Source organism: Pecten maximus, chromosome 13 (genome assembly GCF_902652985.1).
Source record: "Pecten maximus chromosome 13, xPecMax1.1, whole genome shotgun sequence".
In the NCBI taxonomy this organism is placed as follows: Eukaryota; Metazoa; Mollusca; class Bivalvia; order Pectinida; family Pectinidae; genus Pecten; species Pecten maximus.
In genome coordinates, this window is record NC_047027.1 from 37,798,392 (window position 1) to 37,823,809 (window position 25,418).

The 25,418-nt window shown below is 36.0% G+C and overlaps 1 protein-coding gene across 1 annotated transcript in view; it reads left to right on the forward strand.

Moving 5' to 3' along the window:
* The window catches only part of LOC117340749 (protein turtle-like), a 174,275-nt gene extending 154,019 nt beyond the window's left edge, over positions 1 to 20,256 (forward strand). Inside the window, exons 9-14 of the mRNA XM_033902510.1 lie at positions 7,751 to 7,834; positions 8,833 to 9,123; positions 12,085 to 12,120; positions 14,894 to 15,034; positions 15,705 to 15,765; positions 17,851 to 20,256. Coding sequence (XP_033758401.1) covers positions 7,751 to 7,834; positions 8,833 to 9,123; positions 12,085 to 12,120; positions 14,894 to 15,034; positions 15,705 to 15,765; positions 17,851 to 19,810 — 2,573 coding nt within the window. The 3' untranslated portion in view covers positions 19,811 to 20,256. The remainder of the gene's footprint in view (positions 1 to 7,750; positions 7,835 to 8,832; positions 9,124 to 12,084; positions 12,121 to 14,893; positions 15,035 to 15,704; positions 15,766 to 17,850) is intronic.
* The last annotated feature ends 5,162 nt before the right edge of the window (positions 20,257 to 25,418 follow it).

The following is a 25,418-nucleotide window of genomic DNA, read 5'->3' on the forward strand; positions in this document are numbered from 1 at the left end:
AAATAAGGATATCTGATAGGTGTAACTAGGGATATCTGATAGGTGTAACTAGGGATATCTGATAGGTGTAACTATGGATATATGATAGGTGTAACTAGGGATATCTGATAGGTGTAACTATGGATATATGATAGGTGTAACTATGGATATCTGATAGTTATAGCTAAGGACATCTGATAGTTGTAGCTAGGGGTATCAGATAGTTGTAGCTAGGGACATCTGATAGTTGTAGCTAGGGACATCTGATAGTTGTAGCTAGGGACATCCGATAGTTGTAGCTAGGGACATCTGATAGTTGTAGCTAGGGACATCCGATAGTTGTAGCTAGGGACATCCGATAGTTGTAGCTAGGGACATCCGATAGTTGTAGCTAGGGACATCCGATAGTTGTAGCTAGGGACATCCGATAGTTGTAGCTAGGGACATCCGATAGTTGTAGCGAGGGACATCCGATAGTTGTAGCTAGGGACATCTGATAGTTGTAGCTAGGGACATCTGATAGTTGTAGCTAGGGATAACTTATAGTTGTAGCTAGGGACATCCGATAGTTGTAGCTAGTGACATCCGATAGTTGTAGCTAGGGACATCCGATAGTTGTAGCTAGGGACATCTGATAGTTGTAGCTAGGGACATGTGATAGTTGTAGCTAGGGATATCTGATAGTTGTAGCTAGGGACAACTGATAGTTGTAGCTAGGGACATCTGATAGTTGTAGCTAGGGATAACTTATAGTTGTAGCTAGGGACATCTGATAGGTATAGCTAGAAATATGATAATTGTTGCTCGGGATAACTTAAATTTGTAGCTAGGGATGTCTTACAGTTGTAACTAGTGATATCTGATAGTTGTAACTAGGAATATCTGATAGTTGTGACTTAGTGTAGCTGTAATACAGATCGTATACATTGTAGTTTTAACTGAAGATATTCTATAGCTGTAACTAGGGATGTCTTATGATTGTAACTGAGGATATGGTATGATTGTAATTAAAGATATCTTATGGCTGTAACTAAGGGTTTCTAAATGTTATAACTAAGGATTTCTTATGGTTGTAACTAGCGATATCTTATAATTGTAACCAGGGATATATTTGATTTATAACTAATGAAATCATTTAGTTTTAACTTAGAAGGTTTTCACATGAAATATTAACTATGTATATGTGATTACATATATATATCCTGCAGCGATATTTCCAATTGAACATCAAGGGTCATATTGACTCCGGGTCTCATTGTAGTAGCTGGTGACTACCTCACTAAACAACATATGGGAGCCAGTCCCGTGGCTTATAGAACAATTGCTGTAAATTGTCTGGTCCCAGGATTCATCTAAAGCAGCATATTTTACATTATCATAAAGTTTACATTAAAAAACTTCTTTTATTAGAAATGCGAATCCTTAGACTCATTACAGCTGCATTGAAGCACCTGTATTTCTCTTGGGTTTTAATGGAAGTTTTCATCACTGATTATTCTCTATGATATATGGATAGAAGTGTCACTACTTCAACCAAAAATAATCATTTTTGTTTTTTGACATTTTTCTTGTTTAATTTTGTAGTTGAAGATAAACTTGGCAATCAAATCGGTAATATAATTAAATTTTCATTTTTGTTTTATTTTTTTTTATTATTTAAATATGTTTTATTTTATGAAAAATCAGTACTTTATGTTGTGTCTTTCCAAAGAAGAATTACACTTTTTTTTTCAATTGTTGTTAGTTTTTTGGAGTAATTTGTGTTGTCCATAAGTATATGACCTTTCCTGAACTTTGACCTGTGTAGAATATTTATAAATAGACTACAACTCACTTGAAATTACAAACGTATCTTTAAAATTTGAGGCAAAAGTACTGAATCCCACCTGGTGTCAAAGCTCTCAATAAATGGCCATGTCTTGTCGGCACGGTTTTACCGGTTACTTTTTCCGCAATTAACTGATGAGCCTCTCTCTCTAACCAATGTTATTAATTACCATCAGGATCAGCATAGTTTGGTTCTAAAGAAATGATGTCTCTAGCTTCAATTCACTACATTTCAGGGCCCATTCAGTCTTGAAACTTCATGGAAGTTTGTTATGTAGCCTTGAGTTTATTTTCGGTCTTCAAAAGCATAGGATCCTGACACTGTGGTCTTGAAAAGCCTTGAGTTTACTTTCTGTCTTGAAAAACTTAGAATTCCGACATTGTGGCTTTGACATGACCTTGGGTGTTGATATGTGGGCATGGACAGCCTTGAGTTTACTTTCTGTCTTGAAAAACTTAGAATTCCGACATTGTGGCCTTGACATGACCTTGGGTGTTGATAAGTGACCTTGAAAAGCCTTGAGGTTTCTTTATGTCTTGAAAAACCTTGAATCCTGACATTGTGACCTTGGATGTTGATATGTGGCCTTGGACAGCCTTGAGTTCACTTTTGGTCTTGGAAACCCTTGAATGTTGGTATGTGGCCTTGAAAAGCTTTCAGTCCTGGCTCACCAGGCCTTGACACATGACCTTGAATGTTGGTATGTGGCCTTGAAATGCCTTGTGCAAACTTCCAACTTTGAAAGCCTCGAATTCTGGCACAGTGGCCTTGACTAATCTTTATTTATAAAGAAGTGATCCAGAATTTCCCATGTGTAATTACACTGACATTGAAACAGGGATATGTATTTGAGATGGTCTTGGTTTTGCATGGTTTGACCAAATCTATATAGACACTAAATTTGATATCTCAATAGTTTGTCTGCCTGTATCCACCCCACTTTGGTACCTTTGTTGCTTCCATCCCTGTTTGTAACTCAAATGATTTGATTTTCATTGGTTCATCATTTCTTTCTCATCCTGTTTTTGGTCATCACCAATGTCCAATCAGGTTGATTCCCTCCAATAAACTTTCCTTGCCCAGTATTTTTCTTCCAAATGCTACACATAATAACAGGCCTTTGGGGGCAATCAGCGATGTCTTGGCCACTTCTGTCAAGGCACAGAACTAACCCTCTAAAGTATGTGTTGATATATCTCTGTGCAGTCAATGTTGTCCTCTCACATGTATTCCTCAGATTCTACGGCCATATCTTTGTGTATACTTGTCATGACGAACATTTTGACAATGATATCCCCCGTATACTGCTACCTACATGACTCTATCCTCATACATTGGTGGCATTTCATAATTATTTGGTAATTTTATTCTCATGTCCTAAAATTTGACTTATGACACCAATTGTCATTACCTAATACAAAACTAGACATCAATACCATAACCTCAAATTTACTACTGACACCAATACTCGACCTAAAATTATATCTCTGACACCAATTTTCATTACCTAGCATTTTAATACTGACACCGATTCTTATCAACCAAAATTGGACTTCTGACACTAGTACTCATTACCAATACTCTTTACTTAAAATTATATTTCTGACACCAATTTTCATTACCTAGCATTTTAATACTGACACCGATTCTTATCAACCAAAATTGGACTTCTGACACTAGTACTCATTACCAATACTCTTTACTTAAAATTGTACTTCTGACACTAGTACTCATTACCAATACTCTTTACTTAAAATTGTACTTCTGACACCCAATTTTTGTTACCTTAATCTGTACTTCTGACACCAATTCTCATCACTAATAATCATTTCCTAAGATTGTACTACTAATTAATTTTCATTTCCTAAAAGTATACCTCTGAAACCAAAACTCATTTCCTCAAACGGTACTTCTGACACCAATTTTCATTACCTGTAATTATACCTCTGAAACCAATACTTTCCTCAATAGATACTTTTATTTCCTAAACATATACCTCTGAAACCAAAACTCATTTCCTCAAACGGTACTTCTGACACCAATTTTCATTACCTGTAATTATACCTCTGAAACCAATACTTTCCTCAATGGATACTTTTATTTCCTAAACATATACCTCTGAAACCAAAACTCATTTCCTCAAACGGTACTTCTGACACCAATTTTCATTACCTAAAATTATACCTCTGAGGTTAAAACTCATTACCTGAAATTATACCTCTGAGGTTAAAACTCATTACCTGAAATTATACCTCTGAGGTTAAAACTCATTACCTGAAATTATACCTCTGAGGTTAAAACTCATTACCTGAAATTATACATCTGGCTTCTGACATCTTTTGGAACACCTGGCCTTACACTTTTGTTCTGTTTCAATGATCTCCATATCTAATGTATCTTTTGTTGATCTGTTGCCTCATTTTACCAAATAAGACACAGAACTAATACCATGTTTTCAGTCCTCTACTATTGAACTGAAACTATAGGTTTCCTCTTTGTTTGTTGTATGAACATCATGCCAAAATTTGTCAGCATTCTAGCTGTTTCATTCTATGAGGAATTTTGATCAAACTTTACACAATGATAAAGGACCATAATATCTCAGACAAGTTCGAAATTCAGAGTTTTTGAGCCAAGGTCAAGGTCACTATTACTATTTTTAGCGGGGATATGTATTACTTTAAACTTTACCCAGTATGCTTGTTCACACATCATTCTCTCGTATGTAATGCCATTATAACACTTTTTTATATACATGTTAATAACTTTATACTATTTTTTCCTGGTAGTCCATATATTGGGCTATATCTGTGAGCAGTTGTTTGGCTGTCCGCACATGTCCTTTACACATTTTTAAACCTTTTCACACTCAAACTTTCGTTAATGAAGTAGAAGAGGCTCATTCTTCAGAAACACCTGGTCCTAATCTTATACTTTAAGGTTCTCCATGTTAATCTATATTTTTCACATTTTGTTCATTTCAAGTTTGAATTACAATTTTCTTTCATATTTGCATTTTTTTAATGTCTCGATATCATCGCACCTATTAAGCTTTGTACCCGATGTCTTGGCCTTGTAAGGGTCAAAGTTCAAGTCAATGGAATATCAATACATGGCCCTGATTTTTCAAAGTTTAAGTTTGTATAATTACACACATACAACTACATACCTAATAAGCTTTTTGTACAGAGTGGAAGATGAATGGTGTATGAATGATAATGTTTGAAAGCCAAAAATTATGTTACATGAAACATACCATATGGCGAAGATCTGAATCATTACAGTGTTTGACACATATCACTCATTATGTAGACAAATATACATGTATTTACATAGATTATGTACTAGTTGATGATGAATTACATACATGCAGCATTGAAACTTGTGTAATTCATTACCAAAACAAAATGGTCAGTTTGCAAAGGTGTCCTAAATACAAAAAATTGCAGTGTGTCAGATTACACAGGTTTTACTGTATAATGTTTTTGAAAAATTCTATATAGATGTGTATGTATGTATCATGTTTCTATTTATTTTATTTTTTTATTTTTTTCTCAATAAATGGTATATTATAAGGAAATAAATATAAAAAAAATGTAACTTTTGGAAAATTGTAAGCATGGGTTTAAGGGCTTCAGAATATTTGCCATGGGCATGAACAAATTAACAGCAGCATTTCTAACAAACTAATTTTCAAGCATGTGAATGACCAGGATGAACAGATTCTCACAGGTGCTTGGATCTACAGTATATATAGTTCTATGTCTATCATCATATTATGCATACTTTCTCTCTATATATGAAATGATTTTGTCAGTTATTAGTTACACTAACATACAGTATATATCATTAACAAGATTTATGTTGCATGCAGAAATGCTTACATTAATACCATGAAATGGAGAATTATTTATTTATAAATTGTTTTTTTTTCTATCTTCTAGCACATCAGCTGTGGGAGTTCTTTTTGTTATTGACTTGTGCCAATCATAGAGCTAATGTATTTATCCACAAATAAGCCCCGCCCATAAATTAGCCCCACCCACAAATAATTCTCACCCACAAATATGCCCCACCTGCAAATAAGCCCCACCCACAAACAATTCTCACCCACAAATATGCCCCACCCACAAATAATTCTCACCCACAAATATGCCCCACCTGAAATAAGCCCCACCCACAAATAATTCTCACCCACAAATAAGCCACACCCACAAATAATTCTCACCCACAAATAAGCCACACCCACAAATAATTCTCACCCACAAATAAGCCACACCCACAAATAAGATCCCTTCTTTTTCGCAGAATTATCAATTATGAAAAAAATAAATAAATAAATAAAAAAATAAAAACAAAAACAAAACCTCTCTTAACTTTAATACCAAATTTTCAATCTGGAAAGGGGCTTATTTGAGCATAGACATGGTATAATCAATTCTAGTTGTCTCATGAGCACACATTTACCATTTACTTATTAAAACTGCAAGTATGAAAAAAAAAAAAAAATCCTTTGTATAATTATAGGGGAAGCCCGATGTCATTGGGGACTGAAATTAGATTAGAAAGAGAAATATTACTCCATGGTTGGCATGTCTTCATATCGAAAAGTCAATAACCCTCTTATGAGATATCTACTCATAGCGTTAGAGTTACGTGTAGACTCTATATAGCTGATATGTCTTCATATTCTTCTCATTAGCAGTAGATGGTAGGCTCCGTGTGCAGTTTGTCAAAGCCGTGCTCACCAAACTTTGTGAAATTCTTTCTAGTTCATTAGCGAACTCTGATTATTATTTATCTGACCATTTTTGTTAGTCGTCAGTGCTCATGTTTCATCGTTAGAAACTTAGTACAGTATAGAGTTACACAGACAAATATATGTTCCTTATTTAAACATTTTCATGTGAATTAGCACTTATGAAATATCTGCTTCTCGTAGTTTTTAAGAACGTAGATGTATCAATTTGTTATCTAAGATTTCATGGTACATGATCCGGAATTTTACTCTGTAGAAATTTGATGTAAAATCTTTCAAAAGAAGAATTCTCTCTTCAATTATAGTTTAAAGTATTACATCATTTACCTACTGTAGTCGTATTTAAGGTCTTGACAAGGTAACATGCACAGTTTATAGTGAAAGTATATTTATATGAAATTTACAATCAACCCAGTTTATATTGTGGTTGGATTTCAAGTGATTTTATTAAAAATGAAACAGGATTTTAAGTATTTTACAATTCTGAACAATGTTATATCCAATAGAAAAAATATCTTTTGGAAATTTTTTTCCTCCAGGTACATACATGTTTAAATGGTTTTATATTTATATTTTTTTCTGAATTTTTTTATTGTCTGTCATTTTTTTCTTTATCATAAAATGAAACTGGATATGAGGTCAAAACTTTCACCGTTTTTTCATCAAAATATTTTTACCACAAAAATACATAATTGTTATTCTCATTATATCTCAACCGATGACTTTAATCCAGGGCCCAGCTGTTCAAAAAGTAATTAGGCTAATCACAGTTTAACAACAATTTTTAAATCCTGAAAAAATCATTTCTGGGAAAACAAACTTTTACAAACTCGATAGCACTGGTCTGTATCTTCCAACCTGAATGTTTTAGGAATATGTTCACACGTACAAGATGTAAAGAAAAGGAGAAATAAAATGTTCACTAATTAAGCAATTAAGTTAATCACCGTTTGAACAACTGGGCACTGATGGTCATTATAAATTTCTTTATGAGAAAAACTTCTTGTTGATGAGCACGACATATATTATCTATCATGTCCTTGAGTAGGTACTTAGTACTGAAGATTTTGATCAGATTTTGATCAGATTTTAGATCATGTGACAGTGTACATGTAACAGTACTATAAGAAATACAGGAAGAGTTGACTGAGGAATCTACATGTAACTTTTTTGTTTTTTTACAGGTAACACAGGCACCTTACCAACAGCCTTACCCACCGACCCAACAAATGGACAAGTTTATCACCCCTCCTTAGACAAACCCCTAGGTAAGTCTATCGCCCCTCAGACACAACTCCCTAGGTAAGTCTATCGCCCCTCAGACACAACCCCTAGGTAAGTCTATCGCCCCTCAGACACAACCCCTAGGTAAGTCTATCGCCCCTCAGACACAACCTCTAGGTAAGTCTATCGCCCCTCAGACACGACCCCTAGGTAAGTCTATCGCCCCTCAGACACAACCCCTAGGTAAGTCTATCACCCCTCAGACACAACCCCTAGGTAAGTCTATCACCCCTCAGACACAACCCCTAGGTAAGTCTATCGCCCCTCAGACACGACCCCTAGGTAAGTCTATCGCCCCTCAGACACAACCCCTAGGTAAGTCTATCACCCCTCAGACACAACCCCTAGGTAAGTCTATCGCCCCTCAGACACGACCCCTAGGTAAGTCTATCGCCTCTCAGACACGACCCCTAGGTAAGTCTATCTCCCCTCAGACACAACCCCTCGTAAAAACTTTGACATGGCAGTCACGACGGTCATCTTGTAACATGATTGCACAATCATGGTTTTCCTGAACAACACATATTTCAAACTACTTCTCAAGTTCCTACACTGTGATTCACCTTTATCTTACCTGACATGATCCTGAGATGGTCCTGACTAAGTGTAGTTTTTTTCTGGTCGGTCCAAAATCCATGATGGCCACCATGGCCAACAGTGCCACTATACTTGGTACTGAGTATGTATACTACAATAGTACAGGAGACTTAAGAATCAGTGACTGATAAGGCCCATGGGCCTCTTGTTTTCGTGTCTAGATACCAAGTTTAGATCAATAGAAAAATGAAAGGAGAAACAAAATCCAGCAGACCAATTTGAATAAAAAGAAATCAAATGAAAATTTGAATTGAAATACAGAAATAATGTAGATAATTTTACATTGTGTATCAAATGCATTTTTCATTTGGGGGCTGTTTTGTTAAAAAAAAAAAAATACAAAAAAATAACATTTCTTTACTTAAATCAATTCATTATTTTACAGGGCCAAGACCATTTCCTCCAAAAAATGTCACCGCTAGAAATGAAAATGGCGGTATACGAATTTCCTGGAAGCCAGCAAATGACGCCAACACCACCATATTTTATTACGTCATAGAAATGACGACAACCAATCGCTGGGTGAAATTTAATGACCATGTCCAATTTCCGTTTGCGTCTTACTTCTACGAAAAAGTTGATCCATCTACTACGTACCGATTCCGAGTGTATGCCTACAGTGTGTTGTCATATAGTTACCCTAGTGCCGTTGCCATAGTAACAACACCTGCTGCAGGTAAATGTTACCCTCACTCTAACTTACTTAGACATCTTCTGAGTCACCTTTCATTACAAAACTCTCAACTAAACCACTATAAATTGTAACTGCGGCCAAATAAAAAAAATATTGACATGATCGCACTGTCTGCCCTCCAAACTGTGAATTAAGGTCTTGAAAGATGTGAAATCATTATATGAATTAGCCTTCAACTGTATTCATTCATATACAATTCGTTTTCCAAAAATAAAAATTCGAAATGATCAAATTGATAAAAATACTACTGTTTCTATTTTTATATTTTTTTTTTTTTTTTTTTAAGCAATCAGAATTTTATTCAATAATCATAATTAAATGTCACATGACCAAATGATTTCCTATGACCAAATTAGTCTTTTGATGAAATGAAAATTATTATTTTCTGCTTTTAATGTATCAACCAGAAAGAAAACGTGATACCTTTTGGTCATTTCAGTTCAACAAACTTCAAAAAATAAAATTGTACCGAAAGTTGGGCATGTAAAACAGATAGCTATTTTTATTTGGCCTTAACTTGCTCATTTTAACATAATATTTGAGGTATGCGTGGTTATAAGCTGCTGATGAATATTAAATGGGCTTAAAAGAAATTGGAATATAAGTTTATGTTATCGAAAGCTTGTTTAAAAGAACGCTTTGCCGTTTGAGCTCTGGGCTGGCACATTCTTTGATATATCACACAATTTTCTATATATAGCTGTGTTTTTATTGTTTGTCATGTGACCCCCTCACTGCTCCATATACGCTGCCATTCACTTCCTCACCAAGCAAGGGGCGGGGAGGGGGGAGATTATCTACCTAAGGGAGGTAATTCATTATATAGAGCCGTCCTTATAAAACAAATAACTCCTTTAGTAAAAATTGCCAAACAATTTGGACCACTATAACAAAAACAGCCCTATATTGTTACATCTGTCAGCACCATAAAGGAAAGGGGAAGGGAGACCACTCTGGTGTGTTATTGTTAAGATACAGGTCATGTGATGGTAGCTAGGGAGGGCGGGAGTTTTTAATCTTGTTTTTTGTGGCCACAAAGATGGGTGTTAGTAATGTTTTATGCTGAAGTTATGATTAGTATTACCTCTGAAAATTGGTTTTACTAAAAAATCTCAAATCAATATGCAATGTGCGTTAACTCATAAAAGATTATAGAGTTACATAAAACCACACTTGAATTCAATATTCAATGGGAGATAACTCTAGAACCAAGAGTTACGTTAAACCACATTTGAAATAAATATTCAACCACATTTGAAATAAATATTCAGAGGGAGGTTACTCTTATAGAACATTGCTGAAATTTATATTTTAAACGGAGAAAACTCCTTTAGAATGGTGTATGCTTGATATGCTATTGGAACTAAAACTTTAAACGTGTGCGAATCTTTTCAGAGTTATTTAAACCTTAATGTTAAATGTTTAAGTCGGATCCAAATCTGGGTATCGAGTAGAACCACACCTGATTCTAACTCCCGCAGAACCAAATATGTTTATGTAGTTAATGACTTTGGGAGGGAAAAACATGGTCGCATATGACAGGTGGTCTCTTAATCCAGGCTCAGCTAACTTGTAGAGTAAATGACATTGGAAGTGGAAAATACGGCAAATAGCAGCTAGGCGAAATATAGGTAACACAATGTTGGTGTGGTCCACACAGAGGTTTCCGTGCAATAACTTAAGTTCCCTTGCGCTGATCAGATTCAAACGTCATGCCGATCTTCCTTTACCAAAAGTGCTCGCTTCGGATTGCTTTTCAGGTGCTAAGGTAGAAGGTCAAGGTCACTTACTATAAATAGAAAATTTGTTTCCATGTGATAACTGAAATTCCTTTGGGCCCATCAACCTTAATTTGCATGAAGTTTGTCCTTACCACAAGTGCTTGCATGGGATTGTTTCTTTACTGGGCCAAAGGTCAAAAGTCAAGGTCACGTTTACTATAAATAGAAAATCTGTTTCTATGAAATAACTCCAGTTCTCTTGGGCCAATCAAGCTCACACTTCTTGAGTGATGCTTGTCTTGCTTAGTTTTGACATTATTTCTTGAAGTGAAAATATACTTGTTTCTTCGTAATTACCCAACTTGCTGCGCAGAGGATACATCCACTTCCATGGAATTCTTGTTAAAAGATTTTTTATAAGCGTACCTTTGTGAGACTTACAACTCACATCCTCTAAACCCCATTAATATGTTAGCAGGAAATTTTGTCCCCCAAACAAAGTTTGGAGACAAACTATTTTTGCTCCATTTCTTCTTACTATTATTCTTAAAGAGGTTGCCAGCAATTTTTCAAAAAAATGTAGGGCAGAATTTAACGAAACTTTACAGGAGTGTTCATGTATGACCATCGGAGCACACAAGTGTTTTTTGTTTTTCAAGCGTTCTTCTGATCAGTCAGCCATATTGAGGCCTCTGATCGAAATTTACATACGTGTATTTTGCAATGTAAAAATTGAATAAACCCTAAAATATGTACCATATATTAAATCACAGACAAACTCCAATGATCACGCTTCCGATCTAATAACCTAAACGTGCCTGTTGATCAAATTAATTCTTAGCATTTTTTCTGTGCCGGTCATCGGGGCCGGGTCGTCGTGAGATTTCAATGGTGTTTGCTGAACAAAAATCTTACTTTATGTTCTTCATTTGACAAGTTCGAACTATCCGAAATAGTGTCAGTTATAAACAACCAGAGTTCAAACTATTACTAGCTAAAAATTATTGTTTTCCTAGAGAAAAATGTGTGTTCGAACTATCCGCGTGTTCGAACTAACCAGAGGTTTACCGTATCTGATTTTGACTAATTTTGGTACATAGCTAGGTGTACAGTACAACAGCGGGGTTTGTTTGGGGGACATGCGTAACAGGGCCATTACAATGAGTACTTGTTAACACCAATATGTTAATTAGTATTATGACATTATAACTTCCCTTTACAGTGACTACCAGTATAAGCATGGCCGATTTGGAAGCTGGTAGATATATTTACTGGAATTATTTTTTTTCATTAATTATTTTTTGTGATCCCTTTTTTCGGTTCGCACCCATTGTTTTATGATGTGTTTTTTATTTAGGGTATTTCTATTGTTTCTACTGTTATGATACCAGTCACTGTTGGGCATGGTGTCTCTACAGCGTAGAAGCATGGTGTTTTGCCAGATCTAATTGAATAACACAATTTCAGATTTTTCAGTGTTATTTTTATTCAGTTTAGCTGGCACATGCAGAATCATATTTGTTTGCCAAGAAGCATTTTTTCACTGATGTAGTCGAAGACAATTGGAGCACAATAACAGTTGTACATAACTTCAATATTTGATTTATGTCAAATTCTAAAAATATATTCCAAGTCTGACATAAAAAAAAGAGTGTAATTCCAGTATTGATGATGAAATATACTTTTTGAATCTTTATCATCATTATTTATCACAATTTTAATTTTTTTTTTTTTTTTTCGTCACCCTTAACAGTTTAGAACTCTTCACAATAAACTATAAACTTTAATTATAGATTTACCATTTATATGATGTCATTGGTATATATTTCTATGGTATTTAATCTGTTATGGTTCATACAGGTAATGAACTGCGTTTCCATTGCATTTACAGTAGTATGAACACAATGGCATACAGACATATTCTGTGTAGTCCATAAGTACATTCAATATTTTTAATGAAATTGTCTTATACCATGATGGCAATGTGTTAGATGATGGTTGAGGATTTCTTTTGCTGTTTTGTAAGAGTAAAATTAAGCTATTTGTCATCAAATTATATGTTATGTCAAATTAATTCCTTCTGACTATATATATATATTAAGCGTGATTCAAAATATTCAAAGCAGTTCGAGAAAAAATACTGCAATATCAATAAGGGCCTATCAATGGTTAATGTACCTTATTTTACTCATTAAAACATTAAATTAAGTGAGAAAACCTGAACACAAAAAAAAAAAATAGAAATGCCCTAAAATCTGGAATTAAGGGAAAGGGTTGATACACAGAAAAAATTCTTGAAAAATAAGCATACAAGTTTTGATAATTTCATATAATGAAAAATCAGCCTTTGATTTAGTAAAATGTACATTATGATGTGAAAAATCATCTTGAAAATAAGACGGGAAATCTTAATAAAAACGAATGGTGGCTATATAAGACTATCAATATATATTCAGTTAATAGCCAAAATTTGAGCAAAAATATTGAAAGTACAGAAAAAGCGACAAAAAAAAAATATGAAATTTAAAATCGATACAAAATTGTAAAATGTTTATTATGATATTTATTACTGTTTATTTAAAGGTGTTTTTTTTTGTGTTTTTTTTCTTCAAATTTTATTAAAATTATTTTACCCAACACATTTAGTGTCATTTATGTCCCTTTATTTCAATATTGTCTCCCTTTGTTAATCCCCTGTGTCACCGTGGTATGTTGTGTGTGGATATTGATGGGTAATATGTTGAAAATTATATTAAAATGGGTTTTTTTTATTATTATTATTATCGTTAGAGTGATAATTTTGTCACAGAACCTAACTGCTGTGGACCTTTTCTTTTTTGCTCATAAACAGTTGTTCCCTGTTCCTATAGAGAAGAGAAACAGAATTAGAAAAGCGGATATTTATACAGAAATTGATCAGGTTTAATCACGTTATTGATCCTAGTCAGTAAATCTTTAAACTGATTCTTACGATAATTTGTAAAATGGCGTGGTTTATAGTTGAGTAGAGTGGTCATCTAAATATCCTCCGTCTGATTAAAGTTTCTTTTCCCAGATTTTTGCACAAATTTACCAAATAGGATAAATATTTTGTTTGTATTTAAGTCGAGAAAAAGTATTCTTTTAAAAGCGAATAGTAACAGCACCAGTTTATATTGATTACATCTTTTGAATTTTATGAGACACATATATAAAGATTAGTCACTAGTACATAAAGTCACTAATACATAATTAAATCAGGGGTTTAAATGATGTGTAATGAACTTTTGACTGATACAAGTTGTTGTTCTCGATGATCACATCAGATTTAACTTTATGACTTACATACTGATATAAAAGACGTTTTTAGAATTTTTTTTAAAAGTATTTGTCTCAAAAATTTACCTTTAATTTTCAGCAAAACATGAAATATTTTATTTTTTTGATTATTTTGTGCTTGTCATTGGTGAGCTTTATAAAATATAAATAAATTCTTCCTTAGTTGAAGGTAGTTTCATTCGAACTCACCTGAAAGTTTGATATCTCTGTCAGTATGGTAAAGATGATACATTTGTTATGCATACAGATGGCACATTGACAGTTCTATCTACCCGCTGATAACTATGTTAAATACTCGAGCCTTTTACTGTATATTATGAAATGTTTGTGTGTACTTTCATGGTTTGGAGCTTTCAAATTATTTTGTTGATACAAACTTGCATGATTAGCCTATGCAACAATAATATATGGGTATAATAATACATGCACTAATTTTCATTGTTTTGATATATAGCAACCATGAAAACAAGGAAAGTTTATGCACAACGAACGTTTTATGTGATACATGCATCATGCAGTTGTAAAAACTATGTCATAAATTTATTGATATTTTCCAAATAATTGTTCATAATGTAAATTTCAAAGGTTTGCCAGCTAGTATAAAACTTTCATCAAAAGATACATGGCTTAGTAAGGTAGCATATGCCCTTAAGTATAACACATTTTGTACACAATTATCTTTTTAATTACCTGTGTTTCTTTCATTTTCTTAGAACCAACAGGTATTTTCCTGTCTCAGGCAGAAATTGGAGGGATAGTTGGTGGATTATTGTTTCTTCTCGTCGCAATTCTCCTCGTTATCATAGCTGTAATATGCAGTAAACGAAAGGAAAGACATAGAGGCGACAAATATGGTAAGTCAGGATCGATGAGATTGATGAAACGACTTAAAAATAATTGGCGTTTTGCTATGGTTACACATGTGGACATATCTCCATTTAATGTACACTGTCAGGGTAAAAATCTTTCTGCACATTCTAATTTTGCTATATAATCTAACTATTTAAACACTTTCTCATAGAATTTTCCTGGATTTGTTAATCGGCTGATTTTAGGAAAAGTTTGTATGCATGCTGAAAGAGTTTTTTTTTTAAATTTCATTTGATAATATTTTCATTATTTTCCGTTATCATTTATTTGAGATACTCAAATTAATTTTACAATATGAATTTTTGTAACATCATTTTGATGATAATTTCAGAAGTTAATGAACCGTGACTACACCACAGGAAATCTGGTTTTGTTGTTACTTCTCATTTCTACCTGCATATGAGGTATTAGGCATCAAATTTTTCATGAAGAATGTCCAGATATTTCTTTTTCAACACACAAAATTTCAGTAAAATACAACCATGAATGGAGGCAGGGCAAGAAATTGTGGATGTTTATTTTGTCAACATAAAAAATGAAAAACATATTAATTTTATGATAGAGAATTTTGAGTATTATGTTCATTTTGTCTAACAAATCTTTATATTTTGTGTATAATATAAAGCCATATGAATTTATTTTGATATTTTGTAGGAAATGTTAAATATATAGGCCCAGCTGATGAAATGGATTCACACATGCCTATAAATAGAACGTAAGTATACACTACGGAAATATATATCAAGATATATATATATACTGTATATACATATACTCGTATAAAGTTATATTACAAGAATAAATAGATATCTTATACAAAATATATTCTATGTCTAAAGATCAAAAGTTGTAAAACTATTTTATCAAGATACAACATATCCAACACTACATAAGTAGATATGTCATACTGCAAAAGAAAATCAAATGCATTTGATTGGCCAATCACCCAGCTTTGATTTTAGGTGATATAAAATTCCTGTGTAAAGGGCAATAACTCTCACAAAAATGACTGAATCTGTAAAGTACCTGTTTTGCAGTTTGACAAATTTGAATATGGTCTCATTTTACCTGTCTGGATTTCATATTTCTCGAGCCATAGGATACAGGCAATTGGAGACCATATTACCTGCCTTAAACCTGAGTAACTAATCATATTTCACCAGAGTGCTTTTAACCAGACTGCACATTACGTATATAGTATGTAACATATAAGCAATGGATATTTCATAATCGTTGATAAAATGTCAATAATTTTAATCAATTTACAAACCATGCGTGGATTTATCATATTTTTTACTGATCAATCTGTCTTAAATATAATGGTAGTTCAAACATGATTAAACAACATTTCTGTATAAGGAAAATAACATCAGATTTGTTTTATTTAACATCACCATGGCAACAACAGGATAGACAAGAAAGGTGAAGTAATGCAAAACAGAATTTGATTGGCTGAAACTTTAACCCACTGTTATGTGATTGGTTAAAAATTGCCCTGCATGAAATTCTTGTCATTAGTTGATATTGTTGTTGAAATTGTTACGTTATAGAATTGTGAGTTACGTGCCCCCCTTTTTCTGCTGTTTTACGATATCTCTGCTGTACCGGTGGTCTACGCCTAACACTGACTGTCAAGCTTCCCTTTTATTTTTTCCTTTCTTTCTCAATTACTCACCGTTTTCTGTGTTAGGCTGTTACCCATGTATATGTTTTAGTTTTAGGACGGTGCTTGGTTTATAATCGTGGAAAACGAAGTCAATAATCACCAACATCTCGTTGTTTTACCTTTGTTTATATTACCACCTCTGGGAATCACCTGGCAAATGCTACTCTTACATTATTTTGTGGATTCGGAATTTAATTTTCTTTTTCCTACAAAAAATCTCACTGAAGTGTTTTTTTATGTCTTTCCTCTGCATCTATATTTTGCAGTTTCTTTTTTTTATGCGAAAGCTTCTTCTAATATTTCAGTATGCACCTCAACATCCCCACCCCTCAACCCCCATTTCCTCATTTTCCTGGAAATGTCTGTCCTTTGTATTTCACTGACAATTTTCTCTTTTGCACTTTATTTGATGTTTCTTTCCCAAACAGTACACTTACTGTAAACAACCTTGTCCTTTATAAAAAGTTTACTCCGACAAATTTCTTATCAAATTCTTTCTTAGTTTATTCTACATTCCAACAAACGACATTTAATTCAGGATCTCTCAAGAAATTTAATCTTTTTTAAGTGCATTTACTTTTTGCACAATTCAATTCTGTTGAATTCGTCCAATGAGTTTCATTCTTTTCTCACCGAATTTTTTCTTTTGTTTTTTAAATTTTTGATAGGTATTTATGCCAAAATTCACCATTAATGCTGCTAACCATTTTAGGTTTTTCAAAAAATTTGCTTTATCTGTATATTCAAATTGATATCATACAAGAGTTGTTACAATCCATATTGTTATGACTAGAATTAGAAAACACTAATTTATAACTATTAATGTATTATATCCTCACGTTTTTTTTGCTCGCGTCTTTCTCAACCATACGTTTCTTACTTATCCACCCTTGATAGTAATTTTGTACTTAATTCTTTCATGTGAAAGTATCTTTCTTAGCATCAAATCTTTTATAACTTTCTGTAACTCACTATATTTATTGATCAGTCTAAAAAAAGTCTTTGATATCGAAAATTTGTGAAAATACCTGTATGTTAGTTACTCTAATTCCTGATTGGAAGAAAGTTTTGTTTTTAATGTTAGTACTTTACACATGCAGCAACTCTAATGAGATATTTGATTCTGTTCCGCAGTCAAAATGCGCCAGAATGGGATAGCTGGGACGCGATTGGAGGAACAGGCTCTTTGAATAGTGTGGATTGTGGAAACGGGATATTTGTGGTGCCACATTCCAACGAATTCTACAGGGAGGACACTTTGCCAGTGAGCGCGTATTTCCAAGAAAGCCGGATGTTTGATCCGGATAAGTGTTTGTTTGATCCCAACAGGAGTGGTCGGAGTGTGTCTCGCAGCTCCAATGGGAGACGATCCCAAACTGGGAGAGGTCGATTTTCTAAACCTGACACAAGTGACAGACAGATAAGTGGCAGCATGATTGGGAGTGTCAGTGGCGTCGGGGTCGGCGGGGAAACGGGTAGATGCTGGACATCTCCCGACAGGAATGACACTCTCAAGGATAAACAAAGCCTACAGCTCTCTGTCACTCAGCTAAAGGATAGGTCTTACCCTATGCTCCGCTCACCTGTGTCGGACAAAAATCACGATAGTGACGCTGATGATGAAACAGATGATGAGAACGGGTTTGCCCCTAAAAGGCCTCCCCTTCCTCGCGGGTACCGAGTGCCCTACAAGCCGGAGGTGTACATGGGGCCACACCGACACTGGGGCAGCGGTGACCCCTACAGTTATCCTGGTGACACAGACGATGTGTTCAGCCCCCCGGCGGGCAATAGATCCGCTATGGATCAACCAACATTCCCAAGGCAAAGTTCCATGAAACCTTCGTCATATCAAACATATTTGACTGGTGATCCAGTCAACGAAAGCTTTGGTCATTATTTTGGTGTGGAAGATTTGAGTTCAGTTCATCCCTCATTTGTAGATAAGTCATTAGATAGGTCACATGACACACTGCCTAGGCTACATCCTCTGTCCAGGCCAGACTTGCCTGGGCCGCAATCATTCGAGTTTCCGAGTTGGAGGTCAACAGACAGCACATTACGCGACGACGGATCACGTTCCACATCTAGAGTTCATTTTGACAATTCTGATTTCACAGTGATTGAAAGAACGCTAGATGGGAGTTCTGGGCGAGGCCGTCAGGTGGCTAGGGTCCCTCCCAACCAGAAAGATAATTTGGGAAGAGCGGGTTACACACGGGAGCATCTTCAGGGGGCAGTAGACCGCGTGCGTCGTGGACCACGCGCTCTACGGACACGTTCGGCTAGTAGGAGTTCTGGTCAGGAACTTGATCATAGTTTCGATGACAGACTACCACCGGTGGTTCCGGGGAGAATGACCTATTTGTCTGACAGTGTGCTTCCTCTAAGAACGGGAACATCTCAATATTCCGACCAGGATGCTCCCGTACCTCCACGCAGAGGCCGACTGTCTCATTCTGATACCGAATTTCCGTCCAGGACCGATATAGACCGCCATGGTTGGCCGTATGGGTATAACATAGACTTCTTTAAGTCAGATAAGGGAACTGGTAATAGGTATAGTATTAGCAGCTCAGGGCGAGGAAGTTCCAGCAGCCGTATGCGGCCTTCATCAGATTCACGGGGCTACACCGGAGACGACACCACACCGGACTCCGGTAGTAGTGGTATTGGCAGTAAAAACACGGGGTCGTCCGGCCCATGGCGGCAGCAAAGGAATAATAGTGCGTCTGTGACGTCACTTCTGGGTCCACATGACACGAGTCAAGATTCGACTCATTTACCTCCGGACTACAGCCTTCGTCGGGAGGCCTCAGGAGATGAGAATTATGAGTTTGATGTGATGGATACACTCAATAAGTACTCTCATATACACCCCGTTGGTGACGAACTGTTGAGTGCACTTGAGAATGGTCTCAGCACATCCAATTTTTACGATGATCTCTACCCGAAGCCTACGCGCCAAAGTCGCTACGACAACTCTGAAGAACGATTCCAAAAACTTCGTCAGGAATTCCATCAGTATCAAAGACAGATCCACAATCAAAGTGTGGTGGACTACTATCCTGCTATGGACAGTGAGATGTTGTGATGTTAAGACGGGTATGTGTGTGCAGTTGTGTATGAAGTTAGATATGGACATTATAATTGTTGTGCTGGGTATAGTATTGGACATGTGTGCTTGTGAGACTGACAATATTTTGAGTATGTATGGATCAATGTTACATATTAATTGTGCTTTCTGAGTTGATAGTGTGGTATTGTTCTGAATTTAGACACGTTTTTGTGTCTTCACTATAAAAGTTTTCCATGTTTTTGATTCACAATTTATCCGAAGTCCGTGTTTGATATCGCTCTGACAACTGGTACAAATCATCAACCATCATACAGATTGGTAAACATGTAATACATTTGTATCTCATGCATTCATGAAAGATTGAATGTGAACATTGTTAGCACTTCCGTACCTCTAAAATAACCATGTGACAGCTGGTGTACATCTACGTGATTGTACCTGGTGTACCTCTACACGTGATTGTACCTAGGTGTACCTCTACACGTGATTGTACCTGGTGTACATCTACACGTGATTGTACCTGGTGTACCTCTACACGTGATTGTACCTGGTGTACCTCTACACGTGATTGTACCTGGTGTATCTCTACACGTGATTGTACCTGGTGTACCTCTACACGTGATTGTACCTGGTGTACCTCTACACGTGATTGTATCTGGTGTACCTCTACACGTGATTGTACCTAGTGTACCTCTACACGTGATTGTACCTGGTGTACCTCTACACGTGATTGTACCTGGTGTACCTCTACACGTGATTGTACCTGGTGTACCTCTACACGTGATTGTACCTGGTGTACCTCTACACGTGATTGTACCTGGTGTACCTCTACACGTGATTGTATATGGTGTACCTCTACACGTGATTGTACCTAGTGTACCTCTACACGTGATTGTACCTGGTGTACCTCTACACGTGATTGTACCTGGTGTATCTCTACACGTGATTGTACCTAGTGTACCTCTACACGTGATTGTACCTGGTGTACCTCTACACGTGATTGTACCTGGTGTACCTCTACACGTGATTGTACCTGGTATATCTCTACACGTGATTGTACTTGGTGTACATCTACACGTGATTGTACCTGGTGTACCTCTACACGTGATTGTACCTGGTGTACATCTACACGTGATTGTACCTGGTGTACCTCTACACGTGATTGTACCTGGTGTACCTCTACACGTGATTGTACCTGGTGTACCTCTACACGTGATTGTATCTGGTGTACCTCTACACGTGATTGTACCTAGTGTATATCTACACTTTATTGTACCTGGTGTACCTCTGCACGTGATTGTATCTGGTGTACCTCTACACGTGATTGTACCTGGTGTATCTCTACACGTGATTGTACCTGGTATATCTCTACACGTGATTGTACCTGGTGTATCTCTACACGTGATTGTACCTGGTGTACCTCTACACGTGATTGTACCTGGTGTATCTCTACACGTGATTGTACCTGGTGTATCTCTACACGTGATTGTACCTGGTGTATCTCTACACGTGATTGTACCTGGTGTACCTCTACACGTGATTGTACCTAGTGTACCTCTACACGTGATTGTACCTGGTGTACCTCTACACGTGATTGTACCTAATGTACCTCCACACGTGATTGTAGCTGGTGTACCCCTACACGTGATTGTACCTGGTGTACCTCTACACGTGATTGTACCTAGTTTACCTCTACACGTGATTGTACCTGGTGTACCTCTACACGTGATTGTACCTGGTGTATCTCTACACGTGATTGTACCTGGTGTATCTCTACACGTGATTGTACCTGGTATATCTCTACACGTGATTGTACCTGGTGTATCTCTACACGTGATTGTACCTGGTGTACCTCTACACGTGATTGTACCTGGTGTATCTCTACACGTGATTGTACCTGGTGTATCTCTACACGTGATTGTACCTGGTGTATCTTGTCACGTGATTGTACCTGGTATATCTCTACACGTGATTGTACCTTGTGTATCTCTACACGTGATTGTACCTGGTGTACCTCTACACGTGATTGTACCTGGTGTACCTCTACACGTGAATGTACCTGGTGTACCTCTACACGTGATTGTACCTGGTGTACCTCTACACGTGATTGTACCTGGTGTACCTCTACACGTGATTGTACCTAGTGTACCTCTACACGTGATTGTACCTGGTGTACCTCTACACGTGATTGTACCTAGTGTATCTCTACACGTGATTGTACCTAGTGTACCTCTACACGTGATTGTACCTGGTGTACCTCTATACGTGATTGTACCTAGTGTACCTCTACACGTGATTGTACCTGGTGTACCTCTACACGTGATTGTACCTAGTTTACCTCTACACGTGAGGTATTGGGCGTACCTCTCTAATGAGAGGAGGTGTTAACATTCCTGAACATAACCTCTATATACATATATTGTATATCTATCGGTTTCTAAGTACATCACAGTACTACTTCTGGTACTATGACCGCTTCTTTATATCATTAATTGAATTATCATGATCATTTTCTCTGTATCATAGGATGTGCAGTAATCATTAAGATCACCAAGAATGGTTTTCTGTGTCACGGCCTGAGGTCGATCACCAAATGTTTCCCTAATTTTTTGTAGTATTGGGCACAGATTTAGGGAAGGACATTGATATAGGGAATCTTCTATGGGTTTCTAAGTCAGCGTTTTATTTCATATGAATTGATTTGACCTGTGTTTCACTATCAGTATGTTGCGATCTACTACTACTAGTTCTCAGTCGATAGTATACTTTCCTTAAATACAAAATTGGTATTTAATAATACTAGTAAGATATACATAATGTATCGGTACATTGCATTTTGCAAAATAATTTTTTTTTAAACTGTCAAATTTAGATTTGGTAAAATTTGTCCTGCCCAGAATCAGTGCCTGATAACAACCCCAATATTGTTAACTTGTATCACACAAAAATATGATACATATCAGTTCACGTCTTATTTCATGTTAAATGTGATTGGTGCGAGAGAATATGGAGATCATGCCATTGTGCTGCTGGCTGACATGTGTTCGTGCTGCTGGTACATGTAGCCAATGGAAATTGCTGTTTTATTGCTATGTATAAAACTGGTTGTGTTAAAATTGTATTCGTCAGACGAGAGCCTCATCGATGAATATCGCAGAGCTACGATTCCCGAATAACAACAGCTCGTGTTATACTTAGTGTTGGTTTATCATATCTTTCCTATATATTCCTGAAAGCGTTCTACTGTGTCCTGTACAGAACTTTACTGTTATGTTTGAATCCTATATAGTCTCTAGATACTAAATATAGGATATTTAAGTGTGGATATCATGTACCCACGCCGCCTATTACTTACACAATATTAGGGTATTATATGAATAAATAATATTACATTATGCTTAAGTGTGATGACGTCAGGGCTTTGTGTGTAGCTGTGAGTACATGTAATTCACCAAAGTTACTAATTTGAAGGTATGCGAGATTTATACGTGGTATTTGATAAAAATACATGTAACAAACTATGACTGCAGTCCTGGTAAGATACACGCGTGTCACACACCGACAACTGTCTTGGTTAGATGCACGTGGGTCGCACACCGACAATAGTTGTGGTTTGACGCATATGTGTCGCATACCAACAGTCGCGGAAGGATGCACGTGTGCCACACCGACAAGTGTCTTGATTATACACAAGTGTGTCAAACTCTGACAACAGTCGTGGTTATAAACACGTGTGTCACACCGACAACAGGTTGTGGTTAGATGCACATGTGGTGTAAGTGTGTAGGTCACCATGGTGACAATTGTTTCGTTTATGTGTCAACATGGCAGCTACTGTATTCAGTTTCGTTTGATTTTACTTTATTTACTTCCGTTGTCCATAGTTATACTTATCACCATCGGCTTTTCCTCCATTGTCATCTTTTACACATCCAGATGTGATATTAGTTACCCCTCACTCTATTCACAGTGTATCATTGACGGTTCCACATCCGAGTTGTCATACTACAGTTATGTTTTAAGAAATGCAATTGATCAATCTTCGTTTATATTTTTAAAAATTCTTGCTTCAACAGCTGTTTACTTTTACATACAGAAATGGCAATCCTGATTTAACCGTGTATTTTAAGATTTAATTTATATTTTATTGTAGACTTTTTACTTATATGTCTCATTTAATATTTAAAGAAGTTTATTTTCATCCTTGCATCTTACTGAAATCAAAGCACGATTCCGAGCGAGACGTGTTGTGATTCATAGGAAACTAGTGGATACATTATAAGTTGTGTGTGTTGCCAGTGTTGTAAACAAGTTGGATATTCTGTTTCTCACCAACAGTGTGACATTCAGTTATCACTGTGATAAGAGTATTTATGAGTTGAAAATGTGTAAGTCGTCACCATTGTACACATGTGCCATCAACATGCTCACTATGTGCTATATGCTTGTCCTGGTCATGTTAATTTTAACTCCATATTAACATTTGCTGACGAGTTAATTATTGATAACTCAGCACACCGGAAGTGGTTATCTCGACTATATAGTGCCATCGGTACGTCACAAATCGTGACATAGTCTGTCGTGACAGTCTGATCGTGACGAGGCACGATTCTGTGGTACTGAGCGCTGCATCGTCAGTTCATTGAGGTCACGTGCTGTTTGATTACAAAGTGTGAGTGATGTGTTCCGAATGTCTGTTTACACCGGTAATGCTTCATACTCGGTGTCCTCTAAAATCTACCTTTTATAATGAATTACATGTTTTATAAAAAAAAACTATTTTTGTTTGTTTTATTTTACACTGAAGCAGAAATGCTTCTTGACGTGATTGTAACGTTACTGGCAATGACGATTTGAATAATGACATGAGCGAGCTTTAACCAAAAATATTCCACCATAAATATTTCCGAACATGGACATACAGGAAGGAATGTCCAGACGAGCATGAAAACAATGAACAGAAACATTACTGATTACATCAAAACATGGTACATCTCCACATCATCACTCTAAATTTTGTCCCGAAAACAAATCGCATATAATTTCAACGTTTTCTTATGGACCAGATGGTTTGATAGGGCTATGTTTAATTTGACACTGCTTCAGCTCTATACTTGTTTTTGAAAGGTGCTAATATATTGTGTCCTGCAATGGAGATTCACATTTCACTCTCTATTATACACACATGTACATTTAAATCTAAAACTACAATATATATTAAGATCACACAATTGATGTGTTTAATAAACCTCATCTGCTATATGGTGACTTTTGTTTATGCCCATTTATTTTCATGACTCCCTTTCTCTAGAACATATCTTTACTTTTGGCCCCCCCCCCCCCCCCCCCAACAACGCTGACGAGACCTAGGATGATTATAAACACATGATTCGCCATATACTGCATCTGTTGTTAAAATCACGTTTAATGTAAAGGTGATTCTTACTTAATCTGCTTGTACAATCCTACTGACGCAAGCTACACCACTGGGTAAATTGTTTCCAACCATGGAGTGGTTTTGAATTCTGAAAGCAATAATGTTTCAAGAATTTTTTTAAACTAAGACTACCACAGATGAGGTTAACTTACCGGGGACTTTTTATCACATAAAACAGGATATGGG